The sequence below is a fragment of the Dicentrarchus labrax genome, unplaced genomic scaffold, assembly GCF_905237075.1.
Source record: "Dicentrarchus labrax unplaced genomic scaffold, dlabrax2021, whole genome shotgun sequence".
Lineage (NCBI taxonomy): Eukaryota > Metazoa > Chordata > Actinopteri > Moronidae > Dicentrarchus > Dicentrarchus labrax.
This window is the reverse complement of record NW_026136711.1, coordinates 6,488,670-6,511,585: the sequence shown is the minus strand read 5'-3', so window position 1 is coordinate 6,511,585 and position 22,916 is coordinate 6,488,670. Positions and strand designations below refer to the sequence as shown.

The 22,916-nt window shown below is 39.6% G+C and overlaps 2 protein-coding genes across 2 annotated transcripts in view; one reads left to right on the top strand and one right to left on the bottom strand.

Annotated features, from left to right (window-relative positions):
- LOC127371863 (fibronectin type III domain-containing protein 11-like) overlaps nt 1-22,916 on the top strand; it is a 145,904-nt gene that overhangs the window by 57,142 nt on the left and 65,846 nt on the right. The window lies entirely within an intron of this gene.
- LOC127371805 (helicase with zinc finger domain 2) lies at nt 540-20,776 on the bottom strand. The gene is made up of 21 exons (XM_051414890.1): nt 20,464-20,776; nt 17,459-18,954; nt 15,991-16,174; nt 14,409-14,516; nt 13,587-14,104; nt 12,853-13,491; nt 11,627-12,422; nt 11,411-11,486; nt 7,834-11,248; nt 7,571-7,656; nt 7,268-7,396; nt 7,034-7,189; nt 6,797-6,941; nt 6,635-6,719; nt 6,015-6,046; nt 4,968-5,160; nt 3,507-3,653; nt 3,128-3,337; nt 2,584-2,740; nt 2,047-2,214; nt 540-1,951 (listed from the first exon to the last, which is right to left on the bottom strand). Exons 2-21 carry the CDS (start codon nt 18,808-18,810, stop codon nt 1,842-1,844), a joined length of 8,706 nt encoding a protein of 2,901 aa, XP_051270850.1. The 5' UTR covers nt 18,811-18,954; nt 20,464-20,776; the 3' UTR covers nt 540-1,841.

The following is a 22,916-nucleotide window of genomic DNA, read 5'->3' as shown; positions in this document are numbered from 1 at the left end:
AAAATGTCCTTGTCGGTGTAGCTGCTGCTGTGGAACAATGTTAGCACTTCCCCATGAAGCATTATCTGTAGTGTGTAAACATGGATAGAACCAATATATATTTTTTTATATTTAATGTTTTCCTCGTTAGGAAAATGATTCAACTGTCTTTATCCCAAACCAAACATGATGCATGCATCAGCTTACTCATTTAATTTTAAATATTTGGCGGGACAGTTAGCAGAATTAACAGCTTTTTTTTTTTTTTTATCTGGGTCGTTGCTTCCTAGCTGTGGCTAATGTCTGTACAGTTAATATGTTTGAATGTTTGGTAAAACTAAATATAATATAGATTTTGAGAATAATTCTGCAAAAAGCGTTAAGCTATAAAGTCAGTATTTTACAATAAAAAGTTCTGAATATTAACATAAAGACACTTTGAGAAAAAGGTTTTTAGATTTTGAGAATGTTTATAAAGAATCATACTTTCAATCACATCCAAAAGAGCTCTTTCACACCAGAAATTAGACTTTAGAACAGACATAAAAAACAAATAATAGTATAGTTATAATAATGATCTTTATTTATAGAGCACTTTTCAAAATCCAAGGTACAAAGTGTTTTAGAAAAAAATAAAATAAAATTTTAAGTAAAAGGATGAATATTAACTCATGACCCAGTTCCAAAGTGTAGGATATAGTGGCTTGGCCTCATGTGATGCACTTGCTATTAAAACACATCCGTGCTTAACCTGCTATGACATGTCTTTTCTGAAACAAAATGCAATGTAAATCGCATAAATTCCATTTTCAGGGTCAAGACAAAAAACTAAAACAAACCACGAATAAATCTACTTTAACATTTCTGTACACACATTAACTAGTCACTGAATGTAATAAGACTTAACAATCTCAATTTCACACAATACAAATTATGTTAACACATAGCCAAAGCTAATCCCTGAACATTTAAAAGTATCAAAAACAAAAATATGAGTGGTCTAATATAAAGAAACTACAGACTAGCCTCACTGTCCAGCTGTCCTACAATAAAGACAATGCTGACGCATTCAGTAAACAGGAACAGTGCTTCACTGGAAGTGATTCAACTGAACCATAAAAATGAATTAAAAGATCCAAACATTAAGAACTCTTCTGTCAGCTGTCCATAGTTAAGAGTATTAACTGTACATTAACTTGTGGTAAGAAAAAAGAAAAATACAAAAAACAAAACAAGAACTATTTGAACCTTAAGGTTTAGAATGTAAATAATACAATTCTAGATACAGACGATATGGAAGTTGTTCAATTTCACAATTACAGACACATTTAAAGAGAACAATAAAAAGTTGGTCCAAAATCTTTTATAAAAATGTAAAAGAATGCAAACAAACTTACTGTGAAACCATAGAAATAAAAGATATTTCATGAAGTCATGCTGTTGTGTAAGTGCAGGGGCTCTGATCTGCTGCTTGTAGACATCAAGTCTCTTAAAAACACAGTACTGTACTTTTCTTATATACAATATTTTAACTTGTGGTAACAAAATAGAAAAATAGAAAAAACAAAACAAAAAGCTCTGTGAACCTGAACGTTTAGAATGTAAATAAGAAAAATCTAGATACAGCTGGTATAGAACTTGTATAATTTCATAATTACAGACACATATTAAAGAGAACAATTAAAATGTTGGTCCAAAATCTGTTATAAAAATGTAAAAAGAATGCACACAAGCTTACTGGGAAACCATAGAAAAAAGCTATAAATATATACATCTTACATGAAGTCATATTGTTGTGTAAGCGTTGGGGGCTCTGATCTGCTGCTTGTAGAAATCAAATCTCTAGACAACACAGAGACGAGCTAGCTGGCACACACTGAAATCTTGTTTGCATCTGTCACTGCATCATGGCTCTTGTAGTGGTCCAGGAGATTTTTCCAAGCTTTACTCCGACTGAGCAGCTTCTGGTTTCCTTTGAGAGGACAGAAACATGTGAGTTATGAGGCCACATATGAGCTTTGATCCTCAAGCATAGGCAGAAATAAGAGGTGAGCTGCAGTATCTTACCAATGATGCACAGTCCCTCCTTGGCCCTGGTGATGGCCACATTTATCTGATTGGCATCGCCCACAAAGCCCAGATGTTTGGACAGCCAAGCTCCGTTGGGTTCACTCTCAATCTCTTCACTTGGCAGAGAGCACACTGTCGATATGATGACGTAACGCCATTCACTTCCTAGAAGACAAAATGTCATACATATGATGATCATTAAACAGAGTGGAGGTTTTTCTTTAGTTTTCTCTGAACTGCACCAAAATACCAGTTGAGTCACATTTATTTACATGGCCAGAAAACGTGTCTAAATCATAAAAAACCTGACGCCAACCGATATGTTGGTCAGTAAATATCATTGCAGACATATTGGTATCGGAATGGTATGGGCATGTATGTTATCCGATATGCTCCATAAAACAGTTTGATGCTTGCGGTAACATATCGGTGTCACACTGTAAGAGGAACAATTCTGCTATTCTAGAATATTCTTCCATTGTGGTACTTTAATTTCAGAAAAGGAATTGTTATGTAAGAGTGGTACACTGTCACCTTGGCTTTTAGTGATTGTGGTAACAAGGATTTCATCCATTTTCTTCTCCTTTAGCGCATCTCTGATTTCTGACACTTGGGCATTATAGGGCGACAGAATCACAATGCTTTGCTGTTCGATTTTGCCAATTTTCACCAGCTTATCAGCAATGTCAATCTGCAAAAGAACCAAACCAAAAACAGTGATGTAAAGCAATAATAAACAATGTCACTGACAATCAGGTTAATGACTTTATAGCAGGGGTCTCCAACATAGTAGATTTCTCATAAGAGCCTTCAGTGGTAATACCACGACCAGAGCAAAAAATAAAATCCACAGCTGCAATTCCAATTCCAACTGGTTCACCGCTGTAGATGATGATTCTACTAAAAGCATAACACTGATGTTCGTCAAGTACACAGAGTAGCCCTCCCGACAATTTTCTTACTTTAGGTAGCCTTCACTCTCAAAAAGGTTGGAGACCCCTATAATATGCGTTAGCCCTATATATTAATATTACTGTTTAAAATCAACAAGGAAATGCACGGGTGCCCAATACAGTACCACTTTGCTTTTCTCTTCCTTGTTTGCTTTAGAATTCTCGTTGCCCTTGGCGGTGTTGACAACCAGTCTGATGGTCTCTCCTTCGATGTCCCCAAAAACAACTGGCATTGTCTTATCTCCAACACGCAGGACACTGCTCGGCTGCTCCACCCCAGTTTTCAGCTTTCCCTCATAAGATTCTTTCGATGGGAACTCGCATATGTTCACATGCTATGAAGGTACATAATGGATAGTTGTTGATTACAATTTAAAAGAGTAAACAAAGACATAAGGTTATACAATATTGAAACAGTAAGTACATATGTATAAATATACAATACTGCATAAAACATAATGCATATATACTGTATGTATAAAAACAGTGTTTTAATGTCCTCACCATTCTGTACTGGGTGTCTAGCATCACTGTCCTTTTCCCACGCATTGTATAGTAGCGTTCAAATAGAGACTTGGCCATTCCCAGCTTCTTCACACGTGCATTCTTCACAATGGGTCGTAACTGTTTGTGGTCCCCGATCAAAACAATCTAAAAGTGACATTGTAAGACATTAGAGTGAATGCCTTTAACACCAATGATGGGGAGCAATGATGCAACCAGTGCCTTAAACCCCTGTAATTGTGTTAGCTGGCATTCAGCATTCGGAGAACCCTGTGTCTGAAATAGAGCCAAACCGACATTGGATTTAAAAAAATATTTTTTAGGAGGGGTTTTATTGCCTTTAATCAGTCGTGGCAGCTGAAGAGTGACAGGAAAGGGGGAAAAGAGAGAGGATGACACACAGCCAAGAGCCACAGGTTGAAGTCAAACCCATGGCCCCAGCTGCAAGGACTCAGTACATGGGGCACCAGCTCTACCAGTTATCCCCAATATGAGATAATTGAGAACGATACCGATTTCAGAGGGGAAAAATAGAAATTCACAATTACTGACTGGCCGTGATATCAGTAATTGGTGAATTTCTGAGCTAGAATGAAAATAAACATTTTCTATGTGGATTGTGCACTGATGCAAAGGTATTGAGAAGGCTGCTTTCTTAAACTTTCTTAAAGAATATTTAAGTAAAATACCATTGGATAGGAAAGTTGAAGATTGACAAGAAAGGGGGAAGAGAGAGAGGAAACAAGCTCTACCAAGTTAAATGTTCTTTAAGATGTTACATAAGCAAGTATTTTTTTCTGCATTATATACCGGGCAAAAATGTTATTAATTAATAAGTAATTGTGCATATGGGTTAACATATGGCCAATACTGATACAATACCGATTTGTTGGTGATAGGCCATTAATGGCCAACCGACATATTGTTCTAGTCTGAAATGCAAAGGCTTGATCCTACTGGGGACATGAATGTGCTCAACAAATCTCCCCATTATATTTTGATATTTCTTGTGTACAAGTGGAAAGTCTCATGAGCCTCCATCAGACAAAAAGGTCATCAGAAACATAAGGATTGATTCCCTGTCGACAATATTTACAACTAATTTAATGGAAATGTCGCCAGTAGTTTATTATATATATATAGTTTATTGCCAGTTAGACTCGAGAAACGACTGGGGTGGTTACTGTACAATTATCCTTGGAAATAATCCTTTGAGAAAAATGAATTTCCATGCTGGACAGTATGACAAAGCTTGTAGCCCCTTTGTCACTCCAGTGTTACATAATACATAGTATGAAATAATCTCATTACATATAAAAGATATTCTGACATTAAAGCACATTGTGCTTTGACAATGTAATTTCAGGGCACGAAGAAAGCCACATTGATCATTAGCATGCAGACACACTAAGGATAATGTTAATGCACAAGCAGGATACCAATGTTAAATGAAAACCTCACCTTTTCTGGTTTGTTGCTGACTAATGGAATCAAGGCCTGTGGTTCAGTGGCCATTGCACATTCATCAATGAGGATCTGACGTGCGGTGACTGTTTTAATCAAGCTTGGGGTGGAAGACTGTGTACATGTGCACAGTATGATGTCATGTCGTTCAAGCTCATATGTCCGAGCAAGGGTGAGAAGTTTTTTGTATCTAGAAGGAAAAACAATCCATACAGTTAGAGCTTCAAATAAAGTTCTTCAAATCCAAATGTTCCAGTTTTTTGTGTCTCTTCTCTATCTTACTCTTTTAAAATTATTTTTCAAATGAATGAGACGGTCCCAAACAGGGCTAGATTGGACACTACTGGAGGTAGAAGTAACAAATTACACCAATAAGCCATAACGTTATAATCACCTGCGCACCCTGACTGGTCTGCGGCTACGCGGCCCCATACAAAACAAACGAACACCTTCTATCAGAACAAGCATGAACTTTTTCAGCAGTTTGAGCTACGGTAGCTCATCTGTTGGATCTGACCACTAGGGCCAGCCTTCACTCGCAACATTCATCAGTGAGCTTTTGTGTACTTTATAGAATGTTCTTTAAAATCAACAATTAAACTTTTACTTACTGCGTACTTTTTATAACAAGTATTGTTACATTTCTAGTTTCATCAGTTACAGAGTAAAAATGTGCTGCTTGGCGTCAACTATTGGCCAGCTTGCAGGGTCAGGTTGGGACTCGATAATAATGCAGCAACCAGGTTATCTTGCTGTCTCTGCTGCTCTCTATCTGTGTCTTGGATGTGTATAAAGCTGCAGGTCTGTGTCTTGTTTGACTGAGGGCAGGGCTGAGCTACACACGTAGAGCAGAGACAGTGGATTTTTTTTTTAGATAGAGGTCACAAGTCAGATGTGATTATTATACTATAATATTAGATAAGATACCCTTGACTACTAAAAAGTTAGTATGTTGGACTCCTCCTCTCACCGACTAATAAGGGACTTTTCATAATTTTCATGGAGTTTTGAAATTTGTTAAACCAATAATGCATATGAACTTACTCTTTCACCTCTTCAGCAGTCAGCTCTTCTACTTTCAAAAAATTGACACTTTATTTCCTTAATGGAAAGTGAATGCGTATGAGCCCAAGGGCGAGCGAAGTCACCCTTCTTTCCACGACAAGTGATGCTCGGAGTTCTCTATTTCCTTAAGGGCATGTAATGCGTTGGGCTCTCTTACACACGTAGTTGTGTCGGAGCTTCTTCCTTAAGGGCAAGTGGAATGCATCGGAGCTCTTTTTTTTCCTTAAGGGCAAGTTGAATACGTTGAAGCTCTAACATTTCCTTAAGGCTACGTTGAATGCGTAGGAGCCCTTCGGTGTCCTCATGGCCAGGGAATCGTAGGAGCTCTTCTTTCTCTCAAGGCCAAGTAATCAGGAACCTCTTCCCAAGGGCAGTGATGCGTCTGACCTCTCTTTTCCTAAGACCACGTTAATGCGTTGGAGCTCTGCTCTTTCCTCAAGGGTATGTTGAATTTGTTGGAGGTCTTCTTTTACTTCAAGGGAAAGTTGAATGCGTAGCAGCTCTTCTTTTTTCTTAGGTGTCAGCTGCATGCGTAGCAGCTCTTCATTTTTCTTAAGTGAAAGATGAATGCTTGGGAGCTCTTCTTTTTTCACCAGGGCAAGTTTTATGCGTCGGTCAAAATCTTTTATTTGACCTGAATATGGGTTTTGGTCCTGTCGCATGCGGTGATGCAGAGTGATTCCCCTAAAACCATATGCCAGTGTTAGTTAATTCAGAAAAAAGATCTCTCAGAGTCTCATCAGCTGGTGTGATTATAATACCTGAGCTCGAATTTAGCACATTCTTGGCGGAGAGTCCTCCGGGAAAACTGAAGGGTGCAGTCTGGATAAGGGTAATCAAGCATCTCCACTTGTTGGCTATAGACCCTGAGGGGTCTTAGACTGTCCTCAAACCGTAACAGGTAGCCTGTGTTACAAAAGTAAAAAAACAAACAACATGGGTCATATTAACAGAAGGAAAAGCAGCTGAAATTTCAACTGAGAAATAAAGTGACTTGCCTGCAACAACATCAACAGACTTGTTGGATGGGCCGCAGTAGAGAATAACTTCCTTTTTGCTCCCATCCTTTGGATCATGAAATTTCCTTGGGTTCTTAGAGTTCAGCTCCAAGAAACAGTACACAATGTACACACCCACTACTGTCTTTCCACTTCCTAAGAGACGGATAGGAAAAATGGCTTAAGCCTTTGTAAGAAAATTTGATGCATTAGGGTGAAAGTTCCAGCTCTTACCAGGTGGTCCCTGTATAAGAGTGAAGGTATTATTTAGAGCGATATCCACAGCAAGACGCTGACTCAGGTTAAGCTCTGGCAGTACATTTGGTAGCTCTTTCCTCTTTCCTCCCAGCCATGTTGCTCTTACTGCAAAGAAAAATTAAAAATAGTTTTGCAAGAAATGTACAATAATTTAATCAGATTTAAATAACACTACAGGAATGTACAACAAGTGTTCTCTTTTTCAAGTTTATGTGGGATTTACAGGAATACAAACAGTTAAAATCTATGCACTTATTAACTGCTGAATAATGGAAATACCTTCTTTTGGAATGCGTTGTCCAAGTGCTATAGCCTTGACAAGATCACATGCAGATCCAATGTTGCGCACAGCATGTTCTTTCCGGCTAAAAAAAATATACAAAACCACACGTCAACAGTTTAATCTCAAGCTGAAAAAAAAAAAGTTTGTCAGCATTTGTCCGCAATGTTATTGCAAGCAAGTGTGAGATGGAAAGTACGAAAAGTCAAACAATAAGCAATGTAACATTGGTGTGGTCAAAATGAACTACACTTGAACTTACATGTCAGGCAGGAGCTTTGGGATTATTTCAACTGTGAAAGAAGAGTTTGTCTGAAAGACACAATCAGGAATTATCTCCATCGGCAGGTGATTGATGTAGAATTCCACTTTACTTCCTTCATTTGGAGGGTTTTTCCTTTCTTCTTTTCTTGTGACACCATGAGCCACCCATGTGTACTCGCTTGGGTCCACCGATGCAGAATGTTCCAAGGGTGAAGTCAACTTCAAACCTCTCTTCCTTATGCACAATAAACATTTTGAAAGGTTAAATCCAATGGCACATTCATTGATCCATGCCAGAGGTAAGAAGAAGCTTCCTGTTAGCATTCCTTCCTGTACTTGACTGAAGTTTACCACCAGGTTCTCAATGACTATGCCCTCGCTTTCGTCAACTGCAGTGGCAGCAGATTCCATGTCACACAACGGTTCCCAGATCTCTTTATACTCCTCTATGTCACTATAATGAATCCTTGATGGGAAATCGGCTGAACTGGAGAAGCATGTGATAGGGCTGTGGACATGATCAACACAAATCTCAAACTTTGGTTTAATGCGCACCAACTGAACAGCAGGCATGTGATAACCTCTTTTTAACTCTGAGGTCATTTGGACTTGAAGGATGTCACCTGTTTGCAACTGGAGGCTCATGTCAACCTCATGACCCATTTGTATCTTTGGAACCTCTTGCTCCTCAGAGGTACACGTGTTGGTCTTGGAATAAGGAATCTCATCAGATGATTGTGGCAGAATATATTGTTTTTCAACCTCCATTATGAGACGCTGTGCATGATCCCAGTTTTCTTCATCAATTGCTTCAACAGTGGCTTTCCATATTGTCAGTGGAAGCTCAACACAGGGATCACAGTCTGGCATGTTCAACTCTTGGTAGATTTGCATGGTGTCAACTGCATAGATCCGCCTTTTCCATGTAAGAGTGATGCAGTGTTTTTCTTCATCATACAATGGTTGGTCCCACAATTGTAAATCTTTGTACATAATTGCTAAACGCTCTGCAAATATGTTCTTGTTAAAAGGAAATGAGACCGCAAAACTATCTTTGTTGGGTTCTGTGCTCACAACAAAGGCTAACTTTGAAGCACTTTGTTTTTTCATGCTCACTGCGTAGGAGATCTGCTCAGCCTTTTGTTCATACTCCTTGGCATTCTTGATACAGAGATCAAATTGACTGCACAAAGTTGAAATCTCAGTTCGAGTGTATTGGACATTCCTGTCACATATGATGGAGTGCAAAAGTCTCTGCACGACGATGTCCATGTACCGCCGTATCGGTGATGATGCTTGGGTGTAAGATCTTACGCTCAGAGAATAATGCCCAACCCCTGCTTTCGGAGAGGAGTTGGAACGGATGACATAGGATTTACTAAAACACCTTCTGAACTGCTGAACGACTGACTGAAGCAGAGGGTGGATGTCATCTGCAGCAATCAGGTCCACCATTTTGTCTATATCACCTTTTTTGGCAGCTGACTGGATTTCTTTCCATACTTTTGTGAGGATGCGGAAGTTTTCATGGTTTGGTTCTTGTTCCACATGGTCAACTTTGTGCCGCACATGAAAAGACAGTGGTATTAATTCTGCACATTTTGTTTTTCTTAACTCCTCTATCTTTTCAGGATCTGGGTTTGCCTGGCAGCGAAGGGGTGTGTAAGACCTGGTTTTTTCTGAACCAATCAAAGTCTCAGATGCATGTGCATTGAATAACACACTTAGCTCTTCAATCATCAGATGGGCTTTGCGCTCTCCGGGCAATCTCTGATCATCAGGTTGAGAATAAACCCAGTCATGGCCAAGTCTAATCTTCCTTTGAGCTTTTGCAAAACAATAAGCCACTGTGACACAGTCATTTACTGTGTCAAATTTCTGTATCATCCCATAATTTTTGGAGATTGTTTCCTCTGCCTCTTCATAAGATAACTGTTCATCAGAATTGATCAGTGACAGCTGGAATTCAGGCTTTCCAATGATCTCATTTGTTTTCTTGTTTACTCTGAACATTAATGAAACCACCCTGCGATCTTGACCTGACAGAAGACTAAAGTGTCCAGTGCTCAAGCTTTGGGGGAACATATGATATACTGCTGTGGGTTTTTCCCCACCGCAGTAATATGTAGTGCCACGTTTTTTTGCGTCCTCATCTAGTTTACTAGCTGGACTCACAAAGCTTGCCACATCTGCAATATGGACTCCCAATTCATATTGGTCTCCAATGTCCCTGACACTGATAGCGTCATCCAAATCTTTTGCTCCTTTCGGGTCAACTGTGAAAGTAGTTACCTCACGTATGTCCTGTCTGTATGTCCTGTCTTCATCTACCCAGGAGAAACCCTCGTCTGATGTATATGGAGTGGGTAAAATTTTAAATTCTTCATTCAGGATCCATAGTGCATCGTTCAAAGATTTTCCGACTGGAAGAATATCTATGACTTTCCCCAATGGAAAAGCATACCCTCTTTTCCAGCAAATTACTTGCACCACAAATACATTGTTCTGTTTTAGCTTTTCATTGAGATAGACACAGGATACAATTGTCCACCATCCATTAGTGTTTTCCCATATTGGAAGGAAGTTACGTCTTTTCTTGCTGATCCGTATGCGTACTTTGGGTGCAGATTTTGTAATGGGCATCATCATCCTTGTGACAAATTCTTCTTCAGAATTCTGTCTTGGTTTGCTGTTATCCTCATCCTCTAGCAGGCACACAAGTACACGTGCTGATTCCTCTTCCTTGGTAATGCCGACCACCCTTGTTGTCTGTACAACCACTTCATCTCCAGTGAAGACTGTACTCAGGTTTGCCCTTCCATTAATGCTTATTCGACTAGTGGGATTTTGAAGTGGTATGACATAACCTCTGTTATATGACTCTCTGATCAACTTTCCTTGCTTGTATATCTCTGGTTGTTTTTTACATAACTCCAAATAGTCTGTGTCAACATCAGTGGTTGTGTGTGAAGATCTTAACTTGAGATGATTGAAGTCATCAAGTTTCGAACTCTCTTCATCTGAACTATATTCTGTTTTCTGCTGTTCATGTTCATCTTTCAACTCTTGAAGAATTGCATCACTGTGAGTTTTGCTCTTATCCACATGTTCAGACTTTTGAAACCTTGCCGTTTCCATGATGTCTTTTTCAAAAAAGTCTTTGGTAAAATGCTGTGGTGCAACACTGTTTTGGCTGATGCAATGGTCCACATAGCTCTTCCAGACTCTTGAGCATTTCCCAAAACAACAGAGGGCAGCAGCATCTCCAACCACAACCACAAGGGACTGAGCTCTAGTCATTGCAGTGTTTAACACACGGGCATCATTGAACAGCTCCAGACCAGGCAGGTGAGATGTTTTTAGGCTGTCACGTGTTTGCACAGCTGTCATTATGACTGCCCTGAACTGTTTGCCTGTTAACAAATGAAGACAACAATTATTACAGTGTATGTAGGATAATGGAAGTATAATGTTTGAATAGTCAGACGGATGCTCAGTTTAAGTTGAGCCACCCTTTATGTCTAACATAATGGCATAATCATGAAGGAATTCTTAAAGATAAAAATTTGAATTACCTTGCACATTTGCTAAATTCTCAACATGGACTTTAGCAAGGCTTCTTCTCAAAAGCACTGCCCTAATCTGCCGAACCTACAAACCACAAGAAACAATTAAGATAATTACAACTCTGACCAAATCCAACAACGACTGTGCTATTACATTTATACAGAACTCTTCACTGTATCATTGATGTAATTAATCTTTTTGGCAACTGCAAAGTTTTAATTTACCTGAAATCCCTCTGATAGAATGCAGATTGAGCTTTGGTCAATGGTCCCCCAGGTCGTTGGCCAGTGTTTGAGAATCTCTTGCACTTCTTCAACCACTTTTGCAACCTCTTCTTTGTTATACCAAGACATAGACACTGCGTCCAAGAGGCACTCTCCCCTAACATGGTGAAACTTTAGGGCACGGCCATTTGCAGGAGCTGGAATATTTCCAGTAGCTTTGATAACATCATTCTTACCAACGTAGAAATTGGTGGAGACAAACTCCACAATTTCTTTGGTTGAGCGGTAGTTTTCACTGAATATGATTCTACTGTTCTGGGCAGCATCACAATTGTGATCTTGATAGTAGTGGAACAAGCGATTAAGGAGTGTGTGATTTGAACGGTGATGATCATCAACTGAGAAAAGTTTGGGGGACATTTGCATATGATCTCCAGCCAAAACCACTCTGGTGTTTGGCCCAGCAAGGCCAAGGGCAATCAAGGCTTCACATTCGAGCATCTGAGAGGCTTCATCAATTAGTATGTGGGTGAAGTATCCCTCTGGGAGCTTTAGGTCATGAAAATGTCTTGCCATTGTTGTTGTGGTTATGACTATTTTGTGGCGATCTAAGGCAGCTTTTGTAGGTGGTAGAAAATTCTGTCTATCTTCCGAAAAAAAACAGTATTTCAAAGTAATCTCATCTGTGGCATACAAAGCCACTTTACTGTTTGCTTTTATTCGAATAGGCCTAATTTCCTCATTTTTCTTGTCGAAGAATGGATGGAAGTGATCTCTGACGTACAGGTCTGCAGAACTGAAAGAGAGAGAAAATGTTATTTTGGTCATACTAAAACTTCTATACAACAGTACAGCAAATAGTTTAGCCAGATTAGCAAATTGAAAGTAAGCAAAGATTTTAAAAATTACAAAATTTTATTAAAGGTCCAGTGTATAGGTTTTAGTTGCATCTAGTGGTGTAGTTGCAGAATGCAGTCCTCTGATTTCCCCCTCCCCAAGTGCAAAAGAGAAACAACTGCATCTGCACTCAGACCTATCTAGAGCTAGTTTTTAGTTTGTCTGTTCTGGGCTAAGATATACTGCAGTCCAACATGGCAGCCTCCATGGAAAGTGATCCGTGGTGTGTGTAGATATACAGTAAAAAACTATAATTCCATTTCTGCCAAAAGATCCCCCTAAATGTTACACACTGGACCTTTAGGTATGCTTTCAATAGTATGCATTACCTGTTGGTGTGGGTGCAAATCAGCACTTTGTTGTTGGGCTGCTTACAAAGCTGTCTGGCTGCTGTAGCAAGGGTAAATGTTTTCCCAGTTCCAAATGGTCCATAAATGAGGAGTGGTGCCACACACTTTTGAACAGTGGAGGTACCTGTGATAAAGTCTATTGCTGACTGCTGCTTTGTATTGAGCTTCTCATAGCGGATGTTATTCACAGGAACTCCACATCTTTTAAAGTCTGGTAGCACTCTTTTTGTATCAGGAAGAAGATCTACAGCCTTGTGCATGGTGCAGAAGCTGTTGCGGTCCAGCTGAAACTGCACCTCCATTTGATATGATTCATTGCTTTTGAGTGTAAGATCGGAGCAACATTTTTTGGACAGTTGCAAATACATTTTGTTCTCACTTGTTTGGCCTTGCAGAATGATGGCTTCATAGACTTTGCGGTTTTGACCAGCTGAAGATAAAGGGGCTATCAGGCCAGACTGGATGCTTCGTTTTAGCACCTGTCCCTCAGGCGTGTCTGGTGTGAGATTACAAGGAATTGACACAGTACAGAACAGCTGACCCCAAGGAGGAATCATCATTGGAAACTGATCATTGTCCAGTGTATCCAGTGTTGTAATTTCTCCGCAAACATTTAGTCTAAAGTAAATAAGAAAAAGGCTTAGGCATTGTTTTGTAAATATGTGCATATTCCAATCATTGTAAAAAGAAATTGATTGAGATAAGCATATTACCTTGAAACAACCTGGTCCTCTGCCCGTTCTTCATTGTACAGGAAGTGGTGCATTCTTTCTTTGTAGTTGTCATTATTGAGAGGTGTTTGGCTTTTGGCTGTTGATGATTTGTACAGAAGGCTTATCTGAGGAGGCTTGTACTCCTTTAACAGCTCCTCCTGTTCCTCTTTCCTAGATGAACATGGAATGATAACCCTGTTCCCTCGATGCCAACGCTCAACACTTTGAAAGGTGGCTCCACGGTACACAGTTTGGTCTTCAGTGTCATCGAATGGCAGCTGGCCTACTCTTACTCTGAGTTTCCTCAAGAGCACTGGTCTCATGTCAAAATCTAGCACTAACCACTGGTCATACAGGCCTGGGTTGATGGCTGTAAAAGACACAGTGACGTCATACGTCGCGTCATCACTTAGAAAGTGTTCACCTGAAGAGTAGATACAGGGCACAGGACTGATGTCACCAAGGGTGAATGAAGCTCCTGGCTCTTGCTTCAACAGCGCCACATGCACAAGCTGTCTCTGTAAATAGAGAAAAGAGTTATTTGCTTCCACATGTTTACGTATTTCCTGTAAAACCAGGCAGCTACGGGGAGGTACTTGTCGTAGATACTGGTTTACATCAGCCAATGGCGCTGAGCGTGTGTTACCTCCCTACTGCTATGCACCTAGGGCTATGAGCTAGCTTCAGCATCTACCTTCCAGTGAACACAGCAGTATATACAGAATCTCACAGTTTCTGTATACAGTTGTTTGAAGTTAGGTATTCAGCAGCTGGCATTTGACACAGGGAAAGTAACTCACTTCTTTATCGTAAAACTCTTACCTCTGTTTCAACATGGAAGTTCCATTGCAGTGTTGAATTAATCTGTTCACATTCCAGAGTTAATTCTTCATCACAAGAGATACTGACATCATCGACTTGTTCTGAGATCTGTTCAAGGTTTGAAATAGTGAATCAAAACATTGTGATTGAGGACGGTGAGGAACTAAAGAATAAATAGCTTCATCTGTGAATTAGTAACACACATAATTGCATTCAGTCAACTAACCAGCTGCCTTTGTTCTATGTTACAAACTTGTATAATCATTTATTATAGTTAATGATATCTAGTTTTACTTTTTCTAAGTGTAATCAAGTAAAAAAAAATAAAACTTAAAGGGAGCCTTCTACAGTGTTGGGAGTCTTTGGAAAGAAAGAAATCAATGTACTTAAAAGTCCTGTGTGTAACATTTAGGAGGATCTAGAAAGGGAATATAATATTTATAGGTAGGTTTTCATTAGTGTGTAATCACCTGAAAATAGAAATAAAGTTATCTTCCACATATGCTTTTGTATTGTGTGGCCCATAGAGCAATCACACTAGAGACCGCTGGCTGAGCCGCTTACTGCTAGTTTTGCCCTCTGCTAACTTGAATGAGGATAAAATGATTTAATCTTGTGTTCTAACTTTACAAATGTTATCACACCAAATGGATCCAATTTTCATTTTGCAGTGATGTTGATGCTTCACCCTTATCTGCTGAGGCCATCCACCATTTTACAACTGCTTCTATCACAATGTAAGCTAATAGGAAGATGTGTTTTTGATCCAGTATCACATGACAGACAACATTGCTTTAATTAGACAGTTGGAGGCACTTCATCAAACTGGCTCCATAATGTTTCTATGCTAGCCCAAAATGGACAAACCAAACACTGGCTCTCAACAGGGCCTTTCTCGGCCACTGTAGTTTCTCCTACAAACTACAAGCAAGTGGTATTCATCAGCAATCTGCAACTTAACTGCTAGATGCCACTAAACTGGTCCTTTAAATAATACCCAGAGATCAGTGGCTCAGGCAGGTTACTATGTACCCACAATGCAAATCCAAAGGTCCACATCCAGCCAGGTATCTTTAGTTCTACTGTCATTTATCAAATTACACAAAATCACAAAAAGCATCGGCTACTGACTGATGGAAACATTTTTTATTTTATTTATTTTTCTGATTTTATTTTTGCTTTTTCTGATGTAAATATGTATCTAATATTTCAACACCTCAGTTAAAATTCAACAAATACTTGGTTAAGGTTTGGTTAGGATTAGGCACAAAACAACTCTTAGGATTTCTGCACGAACTGTCAAATTTACTCTATAATCTGTTAAACATTTACAGACAAAGCGGAACAGCTGAGATGTTACAAATACTCTATAAACTATCTAAAGTGTGTATGTGTGTGTGTAAATGATTTTATCTTTAGGGTAGTAATAAAGTTTGCTATGACCTTGAGACAGGGTGTGTATGCGATGAAGGCTGGATTCAAAGACTATGAGAACGTGGCGTGCCTCTTAGTTGACTGAGGACCAGCAAATAAACAATCTGTGACAGAAATCATAATAAATGACACAAAAGATTACACTCACAATGTACACTTCATTACTGCTGTTTTTGTATTCCTCCAGGAGCCTTTCATTATAGCACATGAGACCCTGTGCTTCAATGTTTTGTCGGATCTCCTTCTCCTCCTCAGCACGCATCATCCATTCCTGCAGTTCCTCCACAGAATGAGCTTTTGGGCACTTGTTGCCGTACTCACATGTTTTTGGTCTAGGGTGAAATTGCAATTTTACACAGTCAATTACGTCAATTAACCTGTCACTTAATCTTATCTGTTTGTAAAACCCCAAAAAACTTAATGCTGTCTCAGAAATGTTTCTGTTTCTTAGAAATCAAAGTATATATTCATGATCAGTGTTGGGCATTTACTAGTAATAATATTACAGTTATAATTTTATTTTCCCCAGTAATGACAACTTTTGATGTCACCCCCCTACTGATTTGAAATCCAACAATCCAATCAAATCCGGGATTAATTTTTGAAATCATTGTGCAATTAGCATGTGTCTTAGACCTGCAATCTTTTTCATCACATATAGTAGAGTAATAGTAATAGTATTGAATCTTATGGACAACTTGATTTATGAGTTCAGTAAACAGTTTCCTAATGAGTTTTTGGTCTCAATCTCTAGTTTCATTCTTCTTCCATACAGCATGATGTTCATTTATTAAATTATGGTCCCATTTAGAGTGAACTAGATGATAACTTGCAGTACCTCACCTCTGCTGGCTCCGACAAACTGTCGGCTGGTGACAAACATAATACCAAAACTCGAGGCTTCAAAACGGTACTCCAGAAACCAATGGGCTGAATATATGGTAGATTAAATATTTTACTGTCCGTCTGTCTTTCAGATGGATCCTTGGAAAGATATCGGTCACAGGTAAAAATTATTTGAAAGATAAACTATGTCTCTAAACAGAAGTTGTTCAAAAGAATGTCACCAACTTGAGCTTTTGATCTAGCCTGTAACTTTTATGTATTCATAGGCTGATGAATAAAACTGCAGCGACACCCTGAAATTCACAGAAGTGCACATGCAACGTCTGAATTTTGGGGAAAAAAGACACAATTACCAATTTTGTCAGGTGTGGCTGAAAAGCAATGCAGTTAAATACTGTTGGCAGGGACTAAGAGTAATGAGTAATAAAGTACATTTTTTGAATAACGAGCCCAACACTGTTTATGACAAATGTATTTAGATTTGTCTTTAGTGGTTATGAATGGGCTTAGAGCACAGACAGACTGGGGAAGTCAGAAAGTATTGAGAGATAAACCGTATTGTTGACAACAAAAAAATATAGAATATCAACAACATTGAGACAGGAAAAAATGTGGGAGAGCCCTATAAAACTATATGTAATCCTGGAAATGTAAGGCATCTTTGGTAAAAGGAATGGGTTTTAGGATTGCCCTCCAGAGTGGGACAAAGCCAAGATACAGAAACTGCATGTATAGTTGTAACACATGTAAAGGGTAGAAGTGTTGTTTACCTCTCACACAGCCAAAACTCAGCTCGGATATTGTGTGGAGGCTGCCGTCCTCTCCACTTGGTGGTAGTGTCCTCGGAGAGTAACTGGGCATGCTCCAAGGAAGAGCAGTGCTTGTAGAAGCTCTCTGGGGAGGACAGGGCCAGGAGGCAAACTTTGCAGTACATGCTGACCCGTCTGGTCTCCGTATTCTTCTGCCGGCTCAACTGAAGGAGATGAAGCCGAACAGATAGGCCGCTGTGCTCTGCCTTCCACACGGCCATCTCCACCTCACTCTGGGCAGACTGGCAGTGGCCGGCCTCATGCCAGCAGGGCTTGCCTTGCTTGACGTGACTGCAGTAATTAAACTGACATTTTTGGGGAAGAGGGCGCACCTGGCTGTAAATCTGCTTTCCACTATTCTCTGAGAGGTGATAAACTAAGACTGGATCCCAGGTGTGCGCTGCATCTGCTGAGCAAGTTTCATTCCACCTTTTGGGAGTCAGTTTTTGTGGACGTTCATGAAAGCAGTGTTTACAGAACTCAATGAATTCGCCTGAAAACTGTTGAAGGATGCTTTCAGCTGAGCTTTCTGGTGTTATTTTAGTAGGCTCAGATTCAATTACAAGTCTGATTAATTTGTCTTTGTCAATGTTTTTGTCTCTAACATAGTTCCACACAGTGGCCTCTTCACTGCTTCTGGCATAAGTGCATGCCTGTCCGTGTCGCGTACATCTAGAGTCCTCATCAAAGAAGGTACACTTTTGGTAAAGAACCGATCGACCAAATTGTCCAAATGCAGGCCGCTCAGAGACAGGCCTCCATTGGTTAGACGTTTTGGCTTTGGCTAAAAGCAGATTTCGGCTGCACTTGTGACTAACTGACTGAACTGTGTATGATATTTCCTTCTCCTTGACAGAACACAGCTCACACACAGCCTTCAGATCTAGAGTTGCTATGATGTCACCCAGACATTCAGGGTTCTCAGGCTGATCAGATCCTCTCTCAGACTGAGCTATGAGATGACAGAGATGCACACGGTCCAATCTCTGATGCTTTTCAAATGTCCACACGGCAGCTTCCTCACTGCTTCTGGCAAAGGTGCACCGGTTCTTGTGGTGCGTGCAACCAGAGCCCTCCACAAAGAAGTAGCATACCTCATACTGGCTCGGATTTGGAAATGTGGGCCGCTTAGAAACAGGCCTCCATTTGCTGCCACCCTTGGCCTTGCAGAGCAGGAGATCACGTGCACACTGGTGGTGGACTGATTTTAACGTATACGTAATTTCTTTCTCCTTGACAGAGCACTGAGCGCATACAAGTTTAAGCTCATGTGTTGATAACAGTGGAACCAGTTGGGATCCACTAGCTGACATTGTGATACATTCATAATACTTAATCCAGCACCTGGATGCAGGAAAGTGTGTAATGCCCCTGCAGATTGGAATCAGAGTGGATTAACTTGTTGCTTTCTTTGGCAAGCTGAAGTCTGAGAAATGTCCAATTTTGCACAAATGTGTCTGAAAAAGAAAACAAGAGAGAAGACAGCATGATAAGAACTGTGCTCAATGCTTTCATTTCAGAGAGTCAAGGTTGCGTTCACACTGCAAGCCTTAGCACTCAAGGATGCTACATTTTCACTTGAGAGGGCTTGAACAGAATAAAAATGTATATATTTAATATTTTATCAATAATGCATAAATAAAAATAAAAAATAAAAAATAAAGCATGCATGTAGTGGATTAAACAGCTCAATATTTGCTTTGTAAAGAAGCATAAAATGGAAGTACAAGTCCCTCGTAATTGTACTTATGTACAGTATTTGGGTAAATGTAGTTTGTTACAGTCCACCACTGCTTATTTTATAAGATTAACATTTTTACTGCAAATGCACTAACTTTGCCAATTATGGGCTATTCGTATTTATGCAGTCATAACCCAAAAATATTATTAGTATTAGTATTATTGTCTTTCAGAGCAGCAGCCAATTAGGGCCAATGGACTGTTGCTTGGACAACTTAAAGCCTTGTGTACGTCCTTGATCTACAGAATAGCTTGAAGCATAGCATTCAAATTCAAGGTCCAGCCTGCCAGGAAGGACACAAAGTGTGCTTGTTGCTATGGTCACCTGTGAAGACAACATGGCCTTAGTTAAACCTGGTATTAACATGTGATCTGTATCAGGATACATTAACTGGATAATGACATTTGGGTTGTTTTCCTTCCAGAGTCAAACTCTTCAAAGTTCAAACATATAATTGTAGGAACAAGAAGGAAAAACACATTTTTGACTGGAGGGGACCTTAACAATGCGATCTGATCACAGTCTGACCGACACCAGATGTGTTCTAGAAGACCCAATCGCACTCTGATCACAATGCGTGCATTTACTAGGGCCATTATTGCCTTTACTTTAACAGATGTTGCAATATGATTCATGGTTAGTGAGAATGATCATTTTTGCATCACAAATGTAATTGTCACTGAAGAATCTATAAAAATCATGATGATGTGAAATAGTTTGGGGTCTGCACCAAAAGATTTGTAGGCCAGGGCCTTTCTGCAGCACTACAGTACTTCATTATAATGCTGTTTATCACACATTTCACCTCAAAATTGCAGCATCGAGATGTGCATATTGCGATTTCCATAATTAATTGTGCAGTCCTAACTGCACCCCCCAGAATATCCAGCTTTCATCTTAAATCCACCAGATGGCGCAGTTGTGCTGTTTTTATATCATGTCAGCAAACAGGCGAGAGAACAGACCCACAGCAGGAAGCCAGTGGCTCAGATTACCAGGGAGTGCTCTCTAAACTAGGAACTGTAGTAGATACACGTCCTACAATAAAACAATTCAAACATTTATTGTGGCCTGACTGACAATTCTAACTTCTGCAGCTTTACAGTTTACTAGTTTGAAAATACTGTTTCAACTACCAGGCCTACAAATACTACTACTGATCAAAAATAACCGTTATAACAACAACAACAACAACAACAATAATAATAATAATCATAGTAATTACCGTGTATTAGGCAGCTCTCCGTGCAGGTTGTAATATCGCAGACACGGACTGAGCTTCCTCCATGTTATCTGACGTTAACGTGAGACTTGGCCGCTCATCAGCATCCACAGTCGGGTGTGAGCGTGCGGCGCCGCGGGCACTCGTCGTTCCGGGTGTCTGCGTGAAGGCAACCTCTCCCTGAACCGGAGCACATCTGGAGCGTCTCAACTCTCACAGACCTTTATGTGGACTCGGGACTCTCTCGTGCTAAACCGAGGATAGCCTGCATCACTTAAGTTTCGTTTCCCATATTTTGCGTCAGCAGCATCAGGTTAGGATGATAGGCATGCGCTCTGTACAACCCCCCACTGACCTACCCCACACCCTCCCCTTTTCGGGCTTCCTCATTTTAACAATAGCTTCCTGGTGTGGTTGCATAGAAAAACCTTCGTGATTGATAAATAAAAAGAATTTGACATTTGGGACAAGATTGCACCTGTTTAATACAAATCCGCTTGTTTCAACATGTTCTTGATGTTAGTGACATATTTATTATTTGTGCAGCTCAAGTTATGGAAGTTATAATAAGAAACTTTCTCAAAATAATGTAAGTAAATGTACAATGTAAGTCACATTGGCGGAAATGGGCTTTCATACTAAGTTAATTCCTTCTAGATCATGTCAAAATGACTGTAACGCTTTCACGCTGTAAACCAGGGCCCTCAAACTCAACGTGGCTTGGGGCATATCTTATAGAGGGCCACTTCAATGTTCAAATCCTAGAAAAAAGTGCAATGTTCTGAAAATATTTCCATTACTGACGACAAACTATACAATTTTGTATTATCTTTGTTGTTTGCAACCAAATCCTGCTCTCCCCTTATCAACCTCAGGCCTTTTTGCCATTATTTTGTGAGGTGAAATACATTTTTAAAAATAGAGTGTGTTTATATTTTAACACTATATGAAGGGGTAGCTTAAAATTCATATGAGACAACAAGAAAATTATAATAATTATATTCTTGAAGCCCGGCTTATATTATATTTTTAACATCATGTCGCTGGAGGGAGGGGCAGGTGCAAAAACCACTGCACAGAAAGTTGCATTTATTGTGAAACAGCTTAGTCATGGTTAGGATCAGCACCCTAGCGTGTTTTGTCCACTGGAAGCCTTGCGGGGCACTTTATTGTATTTTATCTACCATAGGGGCATCCAAGAGGGAACTTTTGAGATATTGTTTTACACGGGGGCACCTACTGCTGCCCCTTTGAGTCCACCAGTGTTTAATAACTAGTAGCCTAAATCCATGTTCTTCCTGTGTACCCACCAACCACCTGTCCAACATCTTTCACCTTCCTCTTACTCCTCAAAGCATTTTCCTCATACCTGTTTTCTACCAAACATGTCACACTGCATATTTTATTATTATAGAAAGTAAGTGCAGTACGTGCTCCCACACCCTTTATGTAAACATTTATGGAAATGAAGCTATTCATGCGTCCGAAGTGGAAACATTTAGAGTCACTCGTTTAACTATGACTTCTGCCCTTCAATTCAAAGTTCTCGCTGCTGTACAATATGTCCTGTTTATGCTGGATCTGTGCCAAAGTGCTGTGACAATGATAAGAACAGATATGAATAATGTTATTGGTAACACCTGTGCGTTCCCTACTGAGAATGTTGGTTTTCATCTATGGCAGGTTTAAAATGCAGGAAAAACAACACCTAACATTGTGTTTATTTACTATGAGACTGATTTTAAGATGTATTGAAAGAAGGTCTGAAAGCAAATATCCTGAGGTGTGTTACAGGCCAGGGGTGCCAACAAGGGGGGACCTGGGGTGAAATCCAAGTAATGAGTGCTGAATGCATAATATGCTGCTATCTCATATTTATATATTTACATTAGGTACTATTCATTTAAATCAGTGACTTAAATTTGAACCAATGTATATTAAATACATGTATAGCAATGTTATTATTTGGGCTATTTGATTTAAAAAACAATTCCAAACCTCCCCGGTGTTCCACCCTAAGATTTTCATTGGCGCCCTTCCCTGCATCCGTTTGATGCAAATAAACCTCACACAAGTAGTGAAACCATCAATTTTTTTCATTGTTTGTGAGTCTGTGTCTCTAGTTTGGGATCCTTTTGTGGGAGTTTGTGGTCTGTCACTATAGTCATAGCCAGAATTTTAAGTCAGTTAGTCAGTAATCAAGGTGTATTGAGGCAGAGAAAATAAACAAGTTTTTAACATCTTCAAAATGTCACTGTGCAGAAGATAAACCATTTCAATATTTGTAACAACATGGATTTTCTTTTGGCTCCATCCACAGGCCAGATTGTACATTTTCTGCCCCATAAAATGGTAGGAGTCATGGCAATCTCACAGTAAACTAATGTGGAAAGGTATTGATTTTATCCGACTATTCACCTTTAGTTAGCTATATTTTTTCAGTTATACCTCTTTAT